A 16,075-nucleotide genomic window follows, 5' to 3' on the forward strand; every position below is an offset into this window, starting at 1 on the left:
GCTACCTATCTGCAAAGGTGTTGAAGACATTCGAACTCAGGACGCAAGGGAGAGAGATGCTAAGAGGAAGGCACGCTTGGCAAATCCACACTGTGATTAACTCCCACCCAGAAACCAATGCCCCCACTGTGGAAGAACGTGTGGGTCCAGAATTGGCCTCCACAGTCATTTACAGACTCACTGTTAAGACCGTGTTGATGGAAGAGTCTTCCAGGAAGACCATCTTACTCGGCTAGGAGGGATCGCCAAAGAAGCAGGACTACAACTCCCATCAACCCTAGCTAGCAGGACCAGAGGTCAGGGATGATGGGAATTGTAGTCCGACAACAGCTGGAAACCCCAGTTTGACGGACGATTTGGCCTTCAGACGGAGGCGATCGCGGGTTGCTGCTGTGGGGAGAGAGGAGCTGCCCCTCGGCTTTCTATGGGCTCCTTGGACGACGCCCTCCTTGCTTCCATCTCCAAGCTCTGACCTCCGGATCCAGCAGCATCCCCCACAAGACCCTCCTGTCCCGCCCAGCGCCCTCTCGTGGGGTGAGGGGCAGAGGGGGACTCTTCCCTCCCAACTGATTTCGGGGAAGAAGTTCTGCGCCCCAAGGAGCCCCACTCCATGCCCTGGCGGGGGCGGGGGTGTATATTCGCTTAGCGGAAGGACCCCTGTCAGCGGCTGTATTCCCATATGTTGCCCAGTTCCAGGGATCCCTCAGTGGTCATCATTCCCACCCCATCTGGGTTCACTTTCCGCTGGGGCAACAGTCCTATGGGGTGGGGAGAGACGACACGCAGGCAGGCCAGGTCTCCCGTCACCCTCCCTCCCTCCCTCCGGCCAGGAGAGTCGTTGGTGGGAGCCTTATACCCAGGGGAGAAAAAAGGGTCTTACTGAAGGCCTGGCCGCCCCTCACTAAAGCCCCCCTCGCTCGAGGAACAACGCTCGCTGCCCCATTTGAAGAGAAGGTCTGAAGGCTCCTGCGCGCCCCCTTCCCGATCTCCAAGGGAATACAGGGAAGAGGCTGCTCCAAGGCTTTTTAGGAAGGAGCCTGAGGCTCGTGCCCTGAAGATGGACAGCAAGAGGGCTTTCATCCCTTCTTTGGACTCCCTCATCACCTTTGAGCTCTTCTCCAGAATACAAGTTCACAGTGCTGAGTCCGGAGCCCCCCCCCCTTCAACCCTGCCCTCCCCCAAAAAAGTGAGGCGCAGCAGAGAGTGGTTCACGCGTTTTATTGCTCAGTGGCACAGCGGAAGCGGAGCGCTCTAGATCCAGAGCCAAATGGCAGCTCCGAGGGGGCGGGCGGCGGGGGTCTCATCTGTACTTCTCGGTCAGCACCTCGCCCACCAGGCAGAAGAACTTGTCAAAGGCCATGTAGACCAGGGCGTTGTAGTCTCCGCGGAGGCTGGTAGCCAGTGTCACGTGGAGGCATCTGGTCAGAAACTGCAAAGGAGAGAAAGAGAGAGGCGGGGGTCAGGTGGGGGCTCGGCCAGGCGGGGGAAGACCCAAGGCGCGCCCCTCCTGGCCCTCGTCCGCCCCCTCGGCGCGCTTGCCTTGAAGTTGACGGGGTCCACGCGGAGGTTGTAGGCGTGCAGGTCGCTGAGGTCGGACAGGCAGCCGCGGATGTTGTCAATGTTCTTGATGGCGTTGTCGAGGGCCTTGATGACCTTCTGGCCGTGGTGGTGAATGTCGTTGGAGCCGGGGCACAGGTCGAAGTGCGGGAAGTAGATCTTGGCCTGCACGTAGACCTGGAAGAGCCTGCGGGGAGGGAAGGGGGTCGTCAGGAAAAGGGACGGGGCGGGAGGAAGCAGACTGGGCTTCTCTCCCTTGGCCGCCCCGTCGAGCCTACCTGGTCAGCGCTTCGCCGCCCATATCCTCGTGCTCGGGGGCCAGTTTCATCCAGCAGCTCTTGATCAGCTTGCACTCGTCAGCAGTCAGCCCCATCTTGGCAGCAGGCAGGAGGTCGAGTTGCTCTGTAAGTCCCAGGAGGCGGCGGAGCAGGGAGCCCTGCAGGGGCCGCCGCTTTTATAGCCTCCGCCCGCCCCTTCGAGCCGAGGCTTCAGCCGCCGCCCTCTTATCGCGCAGAGCCGGGTTGCGGGAGAGGTCGGCTGCGCTCGGGCGGAGAGCTAAACTCTCCCCATGCGCTCCTGGAGGGGCTCCGGGCTCTGGCTGCTCCGGGAGGGAGGGGTGCTTACCTTTTTACTACGACACCCCGTTCCAAAGAGCCCCCTCCCTCCAGGCTGCCCCCTACACTCCCCCTTCCGAAACAAACTGGGACATGAAATTACACATGTGATAGCTTATTTTTGTAAAAGAATATATTTTATCGTCGTCGTCCCCCCCCCACATATAGTGGACATATGGAAGTGAAAGCTGGAAGTGAGTATGGAAGTGAGAGCTGGACCATCAAGAAGGCTGATCTGATCGCCGAAGAATTGATGCTTTTGAATTATGGTGCCGGAGGAGACTCTTGAGAGTCCCATGGACTGCAAGAAGATCAAACCTCTCCATTCTGAAGGAAATCAGCCCTGAGTGCTCACTGGAAGGACAGATCCTGAAGCTGAGGCTCCAAGACTTTGGCCACCTCACGAGAAGAGAAGACTCCTTGGAAAAGACCCTGATGTTGGGAAAGATGGAGGGCGCAAGGTGAAGGGGACGACAGAGGGCGAGATGGTGGGACAGTGTTCTCGAAGCTACCAGCATGAGTTTGACCAAACTGCGGGAGGCAGTGGGAGACAGGAGTGCCTGGCGTGCTCTGGTCCAGGGGGTCACAAAGAGCCGGACACGACTAAATGACTAAACAACAACAACAAATAGTGGACACAATTTTAAGCATACCATAGGCAGCATTTCTAGGGAAAAGGTATAACAGCAGCTTAAAGTTGGAAGCATTGCTTAGAACCAGTTTCTAATGCCTATCTAAGTCTCTAGTCCAATGCGTCTCTCCAGATGCTTTGGTTGGTCTGAGGAACCTTGTCACAGTTGATGGTCCCATCTCACATGAGGGATAGATGCCAAGTGTTTGGTGTGGGTGTGTTGTAACAATCAAGCTGTAAATTAAATGAAATAATTTAATTAAACCTCAAAAACTGTCTTCAAACCTCCTGACTCACACAGCCTGGTCTAGAGCAGGTTTCTTCAAACTCAGCCCTCCAGATGTTTTGAGACTACAATTCCCAGCATCCCTGACCACTGGTCCTGCTAGCTAGGGATCATGGGAGTTGTAGGCCAACAACATCTGGAGGGCCGAGTTTGAGGAAGCCTGATCTAGAGGGAGAGTGACTGGCCTCCCTGACCCCACTGGGGCCCTCTCCCCAGTCTCCTTCATCCTTGACTTCCCTTCCCTCACTCTGTCATCTATCCATCTATCCATCTATCCATCTATCCATCCTAAGTCACAAACAACCTCCACAACTCCCCTTGGTTTTCAGGTTGCAATGCACACCTAGGGACGGGTGCTGCAAGTGTGCAAGTGATTAAGAGCTCCTTGTTTATTTTTGCGCGGCCGAGAGGGAATCTCGCAAGCCTGAGCTTGAAGCATAGGTTGGGAAGTCCCCCCCCCCCAAAGAGCACAGAAATGTCTGGATGTTTCTTGTCCTCTAAGCCCCCTGATCCCCCTCTGCACAACCCCTTTAGACAACAGGCCAAAAATCAAAATTGGAAACAGAATTGTTAGAACCTAAAACTAATAACTTGTCAAGAATGTATAACTTGCTGTTGAAATGGAATACTCAGGATGAAACGGTTAAATCTGTTATGATTAAATGGGCACAGGATGTTGGACACAACATTATGTTTGCTGACTGGGAACAGTTATGGACCACAGGTATGAAGTTTACGGCATGTAATGGGACGAGATGGTTGGACAGTGTTCTCGAAGCGACCAGCATGAGTTTGACCAATCTGCGGGAGGCAGTGGAAGACAGGAGGGCCTGGCGTTCTCTGGTCCAGGGGGTCACGAAGAGTCGGACACGACTAAACGACTAAACAACAACAAATGCCTTAAGAGAGAATATAATGAAAATGATTTACAGGTGGTACATTACTCCAGTCAAGCTTGCAAAAATTTATCACCTGCCCTATAATAAATGTTGGAAATGTAAAGAGATTGAAGGTACCTTTTTTCACCTTTGGTGGACATGCCCAAAGATTAAGACCTTTTGGGAGATGATTTATAATGAAATGAAAAAGGTATTTAAATATACCTTCCAGAAGAAACCAGAGGCCTTTCTCTTGGGCATGGTCGGCCAATTGGTGTTAAAAGAGGATAGAACTTTCTTTATGCATGCTACAACAGCAGCAATAATACTTATCGCAAAGTACTGGAAAACACAAGATCTACCCACCCGGGAAGAATGGCAGATGAAGGTGATGGACTACATGGAACTGGCTGAGATGACTGGCAGAATCCGAGACCAAGGAGAAGAGTAGGTGGAAGAAGAGTGGAAGAAATTTAAAGTTTATCTACAGAAATATTGTAAAATTAAGGAATGTTAGAAAGATGTTGGAATAAAACTATGTGGTTTTAGCTGAAAATATATAAAGGATTAAGTAAAAATGAATTGATGAAAGAAGAGAAATTAAATTACAGTATATTAAAATCGAAAGGATTTGCTGAAATATCTAACTGAACTAGAATACAAAAATGGGAGGTGTGAGGAGGTCAAGGAAGTAAGTGAATGAAAGCAAGTAAAGGGTTTTTATGTACTGTTTTCTTTTATGTATTGTTTTTGTATTGTTTTTTATTGTATTGTCTGTTTTTTACTTATATTTTTTCTCCATTTGTTTTTTCTTGTTTTTCTGTAACCTTTAAAAAAATAAAATTATATATATATAAAAAAATAGACAGCAGGCCTGGGGGCAAGGAAGGGCGCTTCCCTTTCCCCTTCTAGGGCAGCCCCTTTAGGAGTCCTCATCCCCATCCCTGCTGCTGCTGCTGATTTCCTTCCCAGTGAAGAACTGGAGAAAGAGCCAGAGTCGCTGGAGGCCTGAAGGAGGGAGCTGGCCCCAAAGTCCCCTCCCCTCAGCTATCTCCTCAGAGACACGGCCTGCCTTATCCTCCAGCTTGCAGGGGGTGGCCAGGCTGATAGGAGGAGGAGGAGGAGGAGGAGGAGGAGGAGGAGGAGGAGGGGCCTGGGCTCTCAGCAAACCCCCCATCTCTCTGCGCAGAAAGCCACCCTGGCCTCATCCTGAGCGATGCTCCTGCCTTCTCACCCAACTGACAGGCACGGACTCTGCGCTCCCTGCTGCTTCGGGTGCAGAGAGATGTCTTTCGTGGAGGCAGCGGAGCTCTGCTTCAGGGCGGAACCCAGGAGGGCAGGATCCGTTCCTCAGTCTGCCCAGTGCTGCTCTGACTGCCTCTTAAGCAGACAGCAGAATACAGCGCAGTGAAAGAACTAATTAAAAATCCACCAGAGTCCATTTTTGCTGACTGTGCATTGCGGTTCCTTGTTTTTCTGACCACACTATTATATCTTATTTATTTGTTTGTTTGTTTGTTTGTTTGTTTGTTTATTATACCCCGCCCATCTGGCTGGGTTTTCCCAGCCACTTTGGGCGGCTTCCAACAGAATATTAAAATACAATAACCTATTAAACATTAAAAGCTTCCCTAAACAGGGCTGCCTTCAGGTGTCTTCTAAAAGTCTGGTACAGTGGTACGTCGGGTTACATACGCTTCAGGTTACAGTTTCCGCTAACCCAGAAATATTACCTCGGGTTAAGAACTTTGTTGTTGTTTTTTTTAAAGATTTTTATTAAGTTTTTCAAAAGTTATATAAAAACAAAACAAAACAATAATAAAAAAACAGACAAAGAAAACAAGACAAAAGAAAAAACAAGTATAATTTCATTCCCTTTTTTTTCTTATAACTTACTTTCCCGACTTCCCCATACCTCCCCTCTCTGTATTCCAATTTCTATTTTATTAATTCAGCAAATCCTTTCCCTTAATTTCATTTAGTTTTTAACCCTTCTTTTCTTACTACTTATCCAATCCGGCTGGAAACCACACAGTTTCTAAACCAACGTCATTCTAACATTCATTAATTTTGCAATATTTCTTGAGATAGTCCTTAAATTTCTTCCAATCTTCTTCCGCTGTCTCTCTCCCCTGGTCTCGGATTCTGCCAGTCATTTTTACCAGTCCCATATAGTCTATCACCTTCATCTGCCATTCTTCCAAGGTGGGTAGCTCTTGTGTCTTCCAATACTTTGCGATGAGTATTCTTGCTGCTGTTGTAGCATACATAAAGAATGTTCTATCCTTCTTTGGCACCAATTGGCCGCCCATGCCCAGGAGAAAGAAAGCGGGTTAAGAACTTTGCTGGTGGCACAGCGGTAGCGGGAGGCCCCATTAGCTAAAGTGGTGCTTCAGGTTAAGAACAGACCTCCGGAACTAATTAAGTTCTTAACCTGAGATACCACTGTAGTTATTTTTCTCTTTGACATCTGGTGGGAGGGCGTTCTACAGGGCGGGTGCCACCACCAAGAAGGCCCTCTGCCTGGTTCACTGTAAGTTGGCTTCTCGCAGGGAGGGAACCGCCAGAAGGCCCTCGGAGCTGGACCTCAGTGTCTGGGTAGAATGACTTCTCTGAGGATCTCAGATGGGAATTTCTCTTCGGGGGGGGGGGGGCTCTGCAGTTGGGGATTCTCTCCCTCCCTCCCTTAACACTTGCATAAGAATCACTGCTCCCTTCTGCAAACTGACTTCTCCCTTCATTACAATATTCCAGTTTCTTTAGCCTGGGGAGCTGAGCTTGGGCTGCCTCTCCACACCCTCCTTGGGGCCTCTTGAGCTGATACTTTCAAGGATAACTTCCCAGACCTGGCCTGCTGATGGGGCTCTTATTCCTGAGCCAGAAGATGACATTTGGGGTTCAGAGCAAGCAGGCGGAGCCCAGGGGCTGAGTGAGTCCCCTGCCAGGGCCAGGAGGGGGAGCAGGGGGATAGATGAGGTGTCCCTCTGTCCAGAGTGGAGACAAACACTGCAGGTGGCAAGAGGGACCCCGCCTCTTCCAGTGTCCTGTTCTCAATCAAAGGCTTCAGGGGGCAGCTTACAGGCATGACCTGAATGCCAGACTTTGCTCTTGTGATTCTCAGCAACTGGAATAATTATCATTATTAATTTTCCCAGTAGTGATGTATGGAAGTGAGAGCTGGACCATCAAGAAGGCTGATCGCTGAAGAATTGATGCTTTTGAATTATGGAACTGGAGGAGACTCTTGAGAGTCCCATGGACTGCAAGAAGATCAAACCTCTCCATTCTGAAGGAAATCAGCCCTGAGTGCTCACTGGAAGGACAGATCCTGAAGCTGAGGCTCCAATACTTTAGCCACCTCATGAGCAGAGAAGACTCCCTGGAAAAGACCCTGATGTTGGGAAAGATGGAGGGCACAAGGAGAAGGGGATGACGGAGAAAGAGATGGTGGGACAGTGTTCTCAAAGCTACAAACATGAGTCTGACCAAACTGCGGGAGGCAGTGGAAGACAGGAGGGCCTGGCGTGCTGTGGTCCAGGGGGTCATGAAGAGTCGGACACGACTAAACAACAACATCATTATTAATTAAATGTCATGCTTCCAGCCCCCCTTTTAAAACCAAGTTCCAATATATGAACAAACACTTACAGTGAAATTTGCATGAAGGGGGGGTGGAGGAATATGAAACACAGTTTTTAAAATTCAGGTAGGTAGCCCGTGTTGGTTTGACGCAGTAGAAATATTTTTTTTTTAAAAATAATAAAATGTCCAGTAGCACCTTAGAGACCAACTAATTTGTTCTTGGTATGAGCTTTCGTGTGCATGCATCTTATCTGAAGAAGCGTGCATACTTTTATTAATTAAACTGATTTTATGTTGCATTTTGTGTGTATTCACGATGTCATTTGTGGACCCAGTAGGTGGCGCTGTGGTGCTTGAAGGTATTTTGACAGTATCCGCCCTCCCTTCCCCACAGGTGGGCGGGGTATGCGCCCCGAGCAGGGCTCACCTGGGCAGGTGCCACCCACCTGCTTGGGCCGGCCTTTGACCTGCCCTCGGCCAGGGGTGGGCCTAAGGCCAAAAGAAAAGAGGCCGACTCCATTGCCCAAGCCTCTTTCGCTGTTCTTCCTTCCAGTTTGTGAAGGGCAGAATATTGACAGATCAAGTATAAGGCAATGGAAAGTCACACAGAATATAAAATATTTTGGCTACATTCTTCCAGTTACATTTTTCTATTTAGGTTACATTTTCTAGTGTAAGAAAGCACTTTTTAGAAAGATAAAAAGGCGATACATTTGATAAGTCAACAGTTGCATTCCTCAGCTACATTCTTTAGTGGTATTACAGCGATACAGAAGTAAAAGATACAAGTCAAAAGATACATTCTTTTGTTAGCATAGAAATACGTAACACTGAGAGGTTAATTTATTAAGTCCCCTCTCTGATCATGGCTTCTCTTGTGACACTACACAACACAAAACATGGTTGCTGTATGGAGGTTTTATTTTATTTGTTTTTTATCTTATATTTTGGAAATGTACATCCAGTTTTTCCTTAATTTTTGGGGGGGCCCCCAAGAGAGTGGGACCCTAAGTTATAGCTTGTTTAGCTTATACATAAATCCGGCACTGCGTGTATCTTCTTGCATGCCGCTTTGAAATGTTCTATGTATGATGATGACATGGCGTGTAATTACTGTAAATAATAGAGACTGCAGTTTACCATTTTATTCCACATGTGTGTGCATGCAATCTGTCAATTGCGTCCGCCACCGTGGTTTTTAATCTAGGAAAGTCCCTCTTACAATAAATCAATTAACCTTAAAAGTACTCTTCCTTAGTTCTATTTTCAGGACCGATCCCTTTTCCCAATATACCGGTAGCTTTAACTTGCGTGTGTGTAGTTTTACTGCTAGGTATGGGCTGGGGTACCATGGAGACAGATGCACTATAGCAACACTTGCAGCAGCAAAACCAAACCAAACTTTTACTGGGGTGGGGGCAGAAAGAAGTTCCAGCACCAAGAAACTGCTGCAGATTTTATACATAGAATCACAGAACTGCAGAGTTCGAAGGGACCACAAGGATCATTTAGTTCCACAACCTGCAATTCAGGACACCTTTGCCCAACATGGGGCTGGAATCCACAACTCTGAGATTAAGAGCTTCATGCTCTCTGCCCATAAAGGGCGAATAGTTTCAAAAGTTTACATCCAGCCTTACCCTTTCAGTTTCACAAGAAATCCTTGATAGCGTTACCATCATTCCATACATGGTATGTTTTTATTAAATTTTTCTAATTTGCATTTCAAGATACAGACAACCTTAAATCAATGTCTTCCCTTCTCTTCTTTCAGTTGTTCATTTTGCATACCATACATCCCTGCATATTTTGCATGAACTAAACCATTCAGTAATCCATTTTTACACCATCAGAGTTTATTTACACCGTTGAATTTATCTTAATGCTACCAGTGTTTTTTAAAGGTACACAATTTTCACCCAAATAATCTGTAAACATTTTCCAGTCTTCTTTAAATGTGTGTTCTACTTGTTCTATTTATTCTGTATGTTAAATCTGCAAGCTGCACGTATTCCATCAGTTTAAGTTGCCATTCTTCTTTGGCTGGGACCTCGCTCGTTTTCCATTTGGGGGCTAACAAAACACGGGCCACAGTTGTGGCATACATAAATAACCTTTCTTTGACACCTGGGAATTTCCCTCTGAATTATCCCCAACAAAAAGAACTCTGTTTTTTTGGGGGAAAGGTACTTTAAAACATTTTTTTTCAATTCATTATACATCATTTCCCAATACCCTTTTACCCTATTACAAGTCTACCACATATGATAAAACGTGCCCTCTAACTCATCATATCTCCAGCACTTGTCTGATTCGGACTTAGACATTTTTGCAAGTTGGCTTGGGGTTAGAGACCATCTATAAATCATTTTCAGATAGTTCTGCTTGAAAAGAGAACCTTGGAAGGTTTGGTTCACAATCTAGTGCCTGGATGGAATAACTAAACTGAGGAGTGGCTCTGGCATTCTGTACTAAAACTCAAACTTTTCCATTCATCACACTGTGCCCAATTGATTCTGTGCGTGCCACATTATGCCTGTTTGCCTGCTTTTTGGCCTCTAGGGAGATCAGCCAACATAGAGTCAGGCTTCACCTCTGCAGCTGAGATCTAGAAACCTGGGGCGTTCTCCAAGGAAGCAGTTCTGCTAGCCCAAGGACTTTTGCCAGCGCAGTGGAACTTCCCTCCCCCGCTTCCTCCACTGGACGGTGCAGGGAGAGGAAGTTCTGTTGTGCAAGCGGAAATCCTTGCGCCAGCGGCCTTGTTTTTGTGACACGGGAGTCCAAAGTGGTCAGGAGATGTTGCTGAACCCTGCGTTGCACGGCGCTGTCACAGCCGTTCAGTCTCTGGGCATAACGCTCTCCTTGGAACTGTGCCAATACCAACAAATATTTTTCCTCCCTGAAGTGCACAGGAGAGGCGAGGTCAGCCGGGGTGTTGCAGAGACTTGCACCACAGCTGCTCGTTACAAAGTGCAAGTCAGAGGCGAGGATCGTGGGGCGCAGCCTCCACAGTCCTTGCTCCTTCCTTAATAAAATGTTGCAAACGTGGGGACAAAACCGCTGCACAAAAGCTTCCAGTCGGCTAATGGCTTGTTTTTGCTATGCGCCATCTTAATAGGAATTCTAACGTCTCATATATATAAATCCTATGCTCATAAATTTACAAGGCAAACATATGCATAAGTATATAAACCACGTTTCTGAAATAGTACAGGAAAGCAACCCTGAAGCCATTTTGACTCCTCCAGTGACCTCAAATATTCTCTGCACTGAGGAAGGAAATGGGGAAACCTCCCCATTGTCTCTTTGCTCACAACTCCTGTCCTAAGGGCGTATTTGTGTATTAATAGGGTGAGCCTGTGACCTGGACTCAGGAACTGTGTATTTAGCATCTCAAAAGGAATGCCCAGGCTGCCCAGGTAAAGCAATCAGTGACCATGATCAGGTATCATGACAGACAGGTTTTCTGCTGTAGACTGCCCCCCCCCATGTATTTCTGCTGGGGACCACCTCTTTCTGTAATGTATGTACAATGTTTTTTGGGGGTTGGTCTTGGGCTGCAGGGTGGGCAATTTCAAAAGTCTATATAAGAGATTGCACACCAATGTTCTGGGTCCCTATCCTCCCTGCCTGCGTGGAGTAAGCGGGGGACCCTGTTGCAACAGTTTAATAAAGATCAGGCTTACTAGCTGCTTTGCTTCTCAATGTTCTCTGGTTGGCCTCTGTTCTTTTCTCCTACCGATAGGGAACCCACTTAAGGAGTCTATAACGGCTCATGGATACCCCATAGGGGATAGAGGAGCAGTTTTTTCTTATAACACTCCACCTGAACAAATGCCTCCTGGCTTGCTTCCAGGCTTGTCCCCTGAGAAAAGGCAGTGGCAGCGTAACAGCCTGAGCAACCTGAACAACATTTCGTTTCCTCCCTTCCAGAAACCCAACTGTGTGAACTGAGTTTCCTGCATTGCAGGGGTTGGGCTAGATGACCACTGGAGATCCCTTCCAACTCTACAATTCTAACTCTCTGAACTGCGTTATGACGACCACAGGATCGCCCTGCCCAACGGCACAACTAATCTCCATGTTCACCTTCCACAAAATACAGAGCACCTTGAATAGACAACAGACAAAACCGTAACAAACCAAGTGGTCAGGAGTAGAGGAAATACAGGAAGAGATGCGGCTAGGCTGTCGGAATGACAGCTTGCACCCATATGATCCTGATCAGCTCCAGACACCCTGTGCACCTGCTCTCTCCTGGTAAGTTCAAGCAGGCTGGCGAGCACAAGAGACGGTACCTTCTTAGTACTGGCCCCAGGGTTGTGGAACACCCATACAGCTGGACTACGCATGACCCCTGCAGTGCAGGCCACCTTTGTTGTTGTTGTTTAGTCGTTTAGTCGTGTCCGCCTCTTCGTGGCCCCCTGGACCAGAGCACGCCAGGCGCTCCTGTCTTCCACTGCCTCCCGCAGTTGGGTCAAACTCATGCTGGTAGCTTCGAGAACACTGTCCCACCATCCCGTCCTCTGTCACCCCTTCTCCTTGTGCCCTCCATCTTTCCCAACATCAGGGTCTTTTCCAGGGAGTCTTCTCTTCTCATGAGGTGGCCAAGTCTTGGAGCCTCAGCTTCAGGATCTGTCCTTCCAGTGACCACTAAGGGCTGATTTCCTTAAGAATGGAGAGGTTTGATCTTCTTGCAGTCCATGGGACTCTCAGGAGTCTCCTCCAGCACCATAATGCAAAAGCATCAATTCTTCGGCGATCAGCCTTCTTTATGGTCCAGCTCTCACTTCCATACATCACTACTGGGAAAACCAGAGCTTTTACTATACAGACCTTTGTCGGCAAGGTGATGTCTCTGCTGTTTAAGATGCTGTCTGTGCCACTCTATTCTGCTTGGTCTCCCAGCGGTCATTCCTCCTCTGGTCACTGCTGTGGGTGCAAGATCTGACCGCCTGTCTCCAGGCACTGCCATTGTCTGCCATCTTCCATTCTGTGGACATGACCAAGCTAGAGTAGGACATCGCTGAGGCTTGAGAGAGCACATCTTTCTTTGAGACTCTGTCCTGCCACATGTGATGCCCAAAATATTCCTGATGCACCACATGTGGAAAGTGTTGAGCCAGTCGCTGCTGATGGCTGTCAGTGGCCCACAACTCGCTTCCGTAAAGCACCCTGCTCAAAATGCCAGCCTGGGAGACCACCACCCTCAGGGCTCTCCTCCTATTTGATTGGAGGACTTTCCAGTCCACCCACCTCAGATCCTTAAGAAACTCTTGCTCATGGGTAGGCAGACTAAGGCCTGGGGGCTGGATCCGGCCCAATCGCCTTCTAAATCTGGCCTGCATATGGTCTGGGAATCAGCGTGTTTTTACATGAGTAGATTTTAAAATGCATCTCTGGGTTATTTGTGGGCATAGGAATTCGTTCATCCCCCCAAAAAAATATAGTCTAGCCCCCTACAAGCTCTGAGGGACAGTGGGCCGCCCCCCCGCTGAAAAAGCTTGCTGACCCCTGCTCTTGCTGCAAAACACCCTGTGTTCCACAGAGGGAGAGAGGTACGGTATATAAAATTTAATAAGTAAATAAAATTATTGTTTAAATGATGGCTTTAAATTTGAGCGTCAGGTTCTGGGACACAAAGGCGGTGCCTAATCTTTCCGTTCATAAACAAATCCCTTCTCAGCTGTAAAGATCGCCAGGGCATCCTCTCGCGGGTGGGTTGGCTTCTTTTGCCTCGCCTACCTGGCAAGGTTGTTGTCAGGATCAAACTGGGGCGCGTGGGAAGGGCGAGATGCCCGTGTGCTGGCCTGGGCGGCAGGACTTTCTCCCCAAACCTTCCAGGTGGAAGCGCCGCCGTCTTACCTGCACGGCGCCGCCCGGGCGAAAGCGCCCCTCCGCCCGGCTCCTCCTTCCTCCTGGGCGCCGGATGGTGCTCAGTCCCCGGAGCAGCGGCAGAGGAGGAGGCGGCGGCGGAGGAGGCGGGGACGGCCGGGCGGGGCTTGGCGGCGATTCGGATCGGAGCCCGGGCGGCGGCGGCGGCGGGAGGCTGAGCATGAATCGCTTCAAGGTGTCCAAATTCCGCCACGCGGAGGCCAGGGTGGCCCGCAAGGAGGTGGGTGCTGCCGGCGCCCCGACGGGAAGGGCCCCGATCCCCGCCCGGAGAGCAACCCCAGGCGCCCTCCCTGCCCGCCGCCCGCACCTGCCTCCGGGGTGGGGGTCTTGGCTCCGCTGCCCCCGATCTCCCCACCCACCCCCGGGATGCCCTGCTCCCGACTGGCACCCTCTGCCCGGGGGCGCCCCCGGGGACTCCCGCTGCCCACCAGCCGGCGCGTGCCCGGGCGCCCGGGCACTCCTTCCTTTCCCTGCCCAGGGCGGCGGCGGCAGCAGCAGCAGCAGCAGCGGGGGCGCCCTCGGGGTTAACCCCTTCGGAGCCGCGGCCGCCGAAGAGGTGGGGCGCCTTCGGGGCGTCGGCAGCCGCGCTCTGGGCGTGGGTCACAAGACGCTCCTTGCGGCTTCCGCGGCTTCCGCTCTCCCTTCCCCATCCTGTGCACACACAGCGCAGCTGCTCTCCGGGCTTGCAGCCGGCTTCCTCCTCGGGGGCCAAGGGGGAAGGTGGCGCCTGCAGAATCGGGGGGCGGGGGGAGGAGCTTGCCTTGGGCTGAAGCCCCGCCTCCTTTCCCTCCGATGGGATGATCATCATCATCATCATCATCATAGAATTGTAGAGTTGGGAGGGACCTCCCGGGGTCATCTAGTCCGACCCCCGGCAAAGCGGGAATCTCAGCGGAAGCATCCGTGGCAGACGGCCACGCAAGCTCAGCTTCAAAACCTCCCAGGACGGAGAGTCCCACAGATCATGGCATTGTACAGTTGGGGAGTTGTAGTCCAAAAACAGCTGGAGGCCCAAGGTTGGGGAACACTGATCTAGTCCAACTCCTTGCAATGCGGGGGGGGGGCAGAAAACCCCCCCAGGAGCTGCTACTTTGCCTGCGATCTGGGGAGTGCCGCAGCCTTGCGCCCTCTCTCATCTGCTTTGGGCAACCCGTTTCCATTTGCCCTCATCCTGAGTGGAGGGGGGGGGGGTCTGGATCCTGAGCCTCAGGCCTTGGCCCAGCTAGTCCAGGGTAGTCTCTAAGACAAGCGGTCGTCTTGGGCTTCCTTCCCCGTCCCCTGCTGCTCTTAGACAGGAGCTTAGAGGCTGGAAAAGTGGACGTGAAAAGGCTCAAACAGCTTTGAAATTCTGTGCTTATTTTAATAGGAAGTGGTGTTCCTGCAACAGGGTGCTGAGCCCAGGATCTTCTGCATGCAGAGCAGGTGTCCCCCTCCTTAAGGGGAAGCATTTTGGGGAGGCCTCCAGGGCACCGCCCACAAACCAGACAGATGTTTGGGTGCCCAGGAGGCCCCCAAAATTGTGTCACTTTTTAGTTTGCGCAGAGCGAAGTGGCTGGCTGTGAAGAACACAGGCCTTGGGAGGGAGCCCCCTGACAGCCGGGGGGGGGGCAGCCTGAGCCCCCTGCCCGCTTCCCTCTGCCCCCTCTTGCGGGTCTGAGCGGCGACCCTCTTGCATGTGCCGCCTCATGCAGTTCGGACTGTGAGCTCTCAGCAGGGCCCCCTGTGTGGTAGCACCAACAATGCAGCATGGATGACTTCTCAGGCCTAAAGGCTAGAATCGGATGAATGCCCTGAAATTTCAATGATTGCAGGAATTATTATTATTAATATAATAGAATAGAATATTGCAGAACCAGGAATGTCAGGCTTTCTGTTGCCTGGGCAACCTCCTCTGCCTGCTGGAAGTGTGAGAACTGCTTTGCTGGTGTGTGTAGCAGAAGTTGCATGAAAGAGCCTATTTTTAAGCGGAATAAAACCAGGCAGCCAACAAGCCTCCCTTTGTGTTGCCGCTGTGCAGTTTTTGAGGGCTGCTGCTGGAGACTGAGTGCCAAAGGGCAGGTGGGCAGAGCTGGGGCATGCGGAGAATTCCCGCGCATAATCTCAGAGTCATTTTTTTAACCCACTTTTTGTCTTGAAGAAACCAGCCCCCCCCCCCCGCCTTCTCAAGCAGCTTCCCGAGGTCTTCCTGGTCCTTTCTTCATAGGAAGGGAGAATTCTGGGAGCTGCAGCTTCTCCCACCACTCAGATCCAGGAAGCTGCGTTTGCTACAATTCTTCCACGTCAAAGTTTGAGGCTTTGGAATTTGGCCACAGAAGCTGCGCAGACGTCAACCTTGACTTGGTTCCCCTCTGCTCTAGGAACATATAATGTAAGGCTTTAGTCCTCCCTGTTGAGCATCTGCCTGGAGCATCATCCACCAGGGAGCTGCAGGGAGGGATGTGGATGGAGGAAGAAGAAGTGCTGGGAGCTCCGTTGCCTGGCAGTTTGTCTTCCTCCCGTGCGGTTTGGGGTGGAGGAGACCACAGGCAAAGGGGAGGGAGGGAGGGAGGGCTACCTTCAGATGTCTTCTAAAAGTCAGATAGTTGTTTATTTCTTTGACATCTGATGGGAGGCTGTTCTACAAGGTGGGTGC

General features: G+C 50.5%; 2 protein-coding genes across 2 annotated transcripts in view; one reads left to right on the top strand and one right to left on the bottom strand.

The window, feature by feature from the left end:
- Positions 1 to 1,203: 1,203 nt before the first annotated feature.
- On the bottom strand, positions 1,204 to 2,153 carry LOC310831469 (hemoglobin subunit alpha-D-like). Its single transcript, XM_083712022.1, has 3 exons — positions 1,836 to 2,153; positions 1,540 to 1,744; positions 1,204 to 1,429 (listed from the first exon to the last, which is right to left on the bottom strand). The coding sequence occupies exons 1-3, from the start codon at positions 1,928 to 1,930 to the stop codon at positions 1,301 to 1,303; spliced, it is 429 nt and encodes a 142-aa protein (XP_083568148.1). The 5' UTR covers positions 1,931 to 2,153; the 3' UTR covers positions 1,204 to 1,300.
- Positions 2,154 to 9,437: 7,284 nt separating this feature from the next.
- LOC310831121 (coronin-7-like) overlaps positions 9,438 to 16,075 on the top strand; it is a 102,783-nt gene continuing 96,145 nt past the window's right edge. The window contains exon 1 of the mRNA XM_083711367.1: positions 9,438 to 13,663. Within this exon, the coding sequence (XP_083567493.1) occupies positions 13,343 to 13,663 (321 nt within the window). The 5' untranslated portion in view covers positions 9,438 to 13,342. The remainder of the gene's footprint in view (positions 13,664 to 16,075) is intronic.

Source organism: Podarcis gaigeae, assembly GCF_964106915.1.
Source record: "Podarcis gaigeae genome assembly, chromosome: 14".
NCBI lineage: Eukaryota > Metazoa > Chordata > Lepidosauria > Squamata > Lacertidae > Podarcis > Podarcis gaigeae.

Coding starts and splice junctions, on each gene's coding strand:
- LOC310831469 (XM_083712022.1), bottom strand. CDS start 1,930: ATGGGGCTGACTGCTGACGAGTGCAAGCTGATCAAGAGCTGCTGGATG. Junction 1,745..1,835: donor GGCGGCGAAGCGCTGACCAG/GTAGGCTCGACG, acceptor CCCTCCCCGCAG/GCTCTTCCAGGTCTACGTGC. Junction 1,430..1,539: donor TGGACCCCGTCAACTTCAAG/GCAAGCGCGCCG, acceptor TCTCCTTTGCAG/TTTCTGACCAGATGCCTCCA.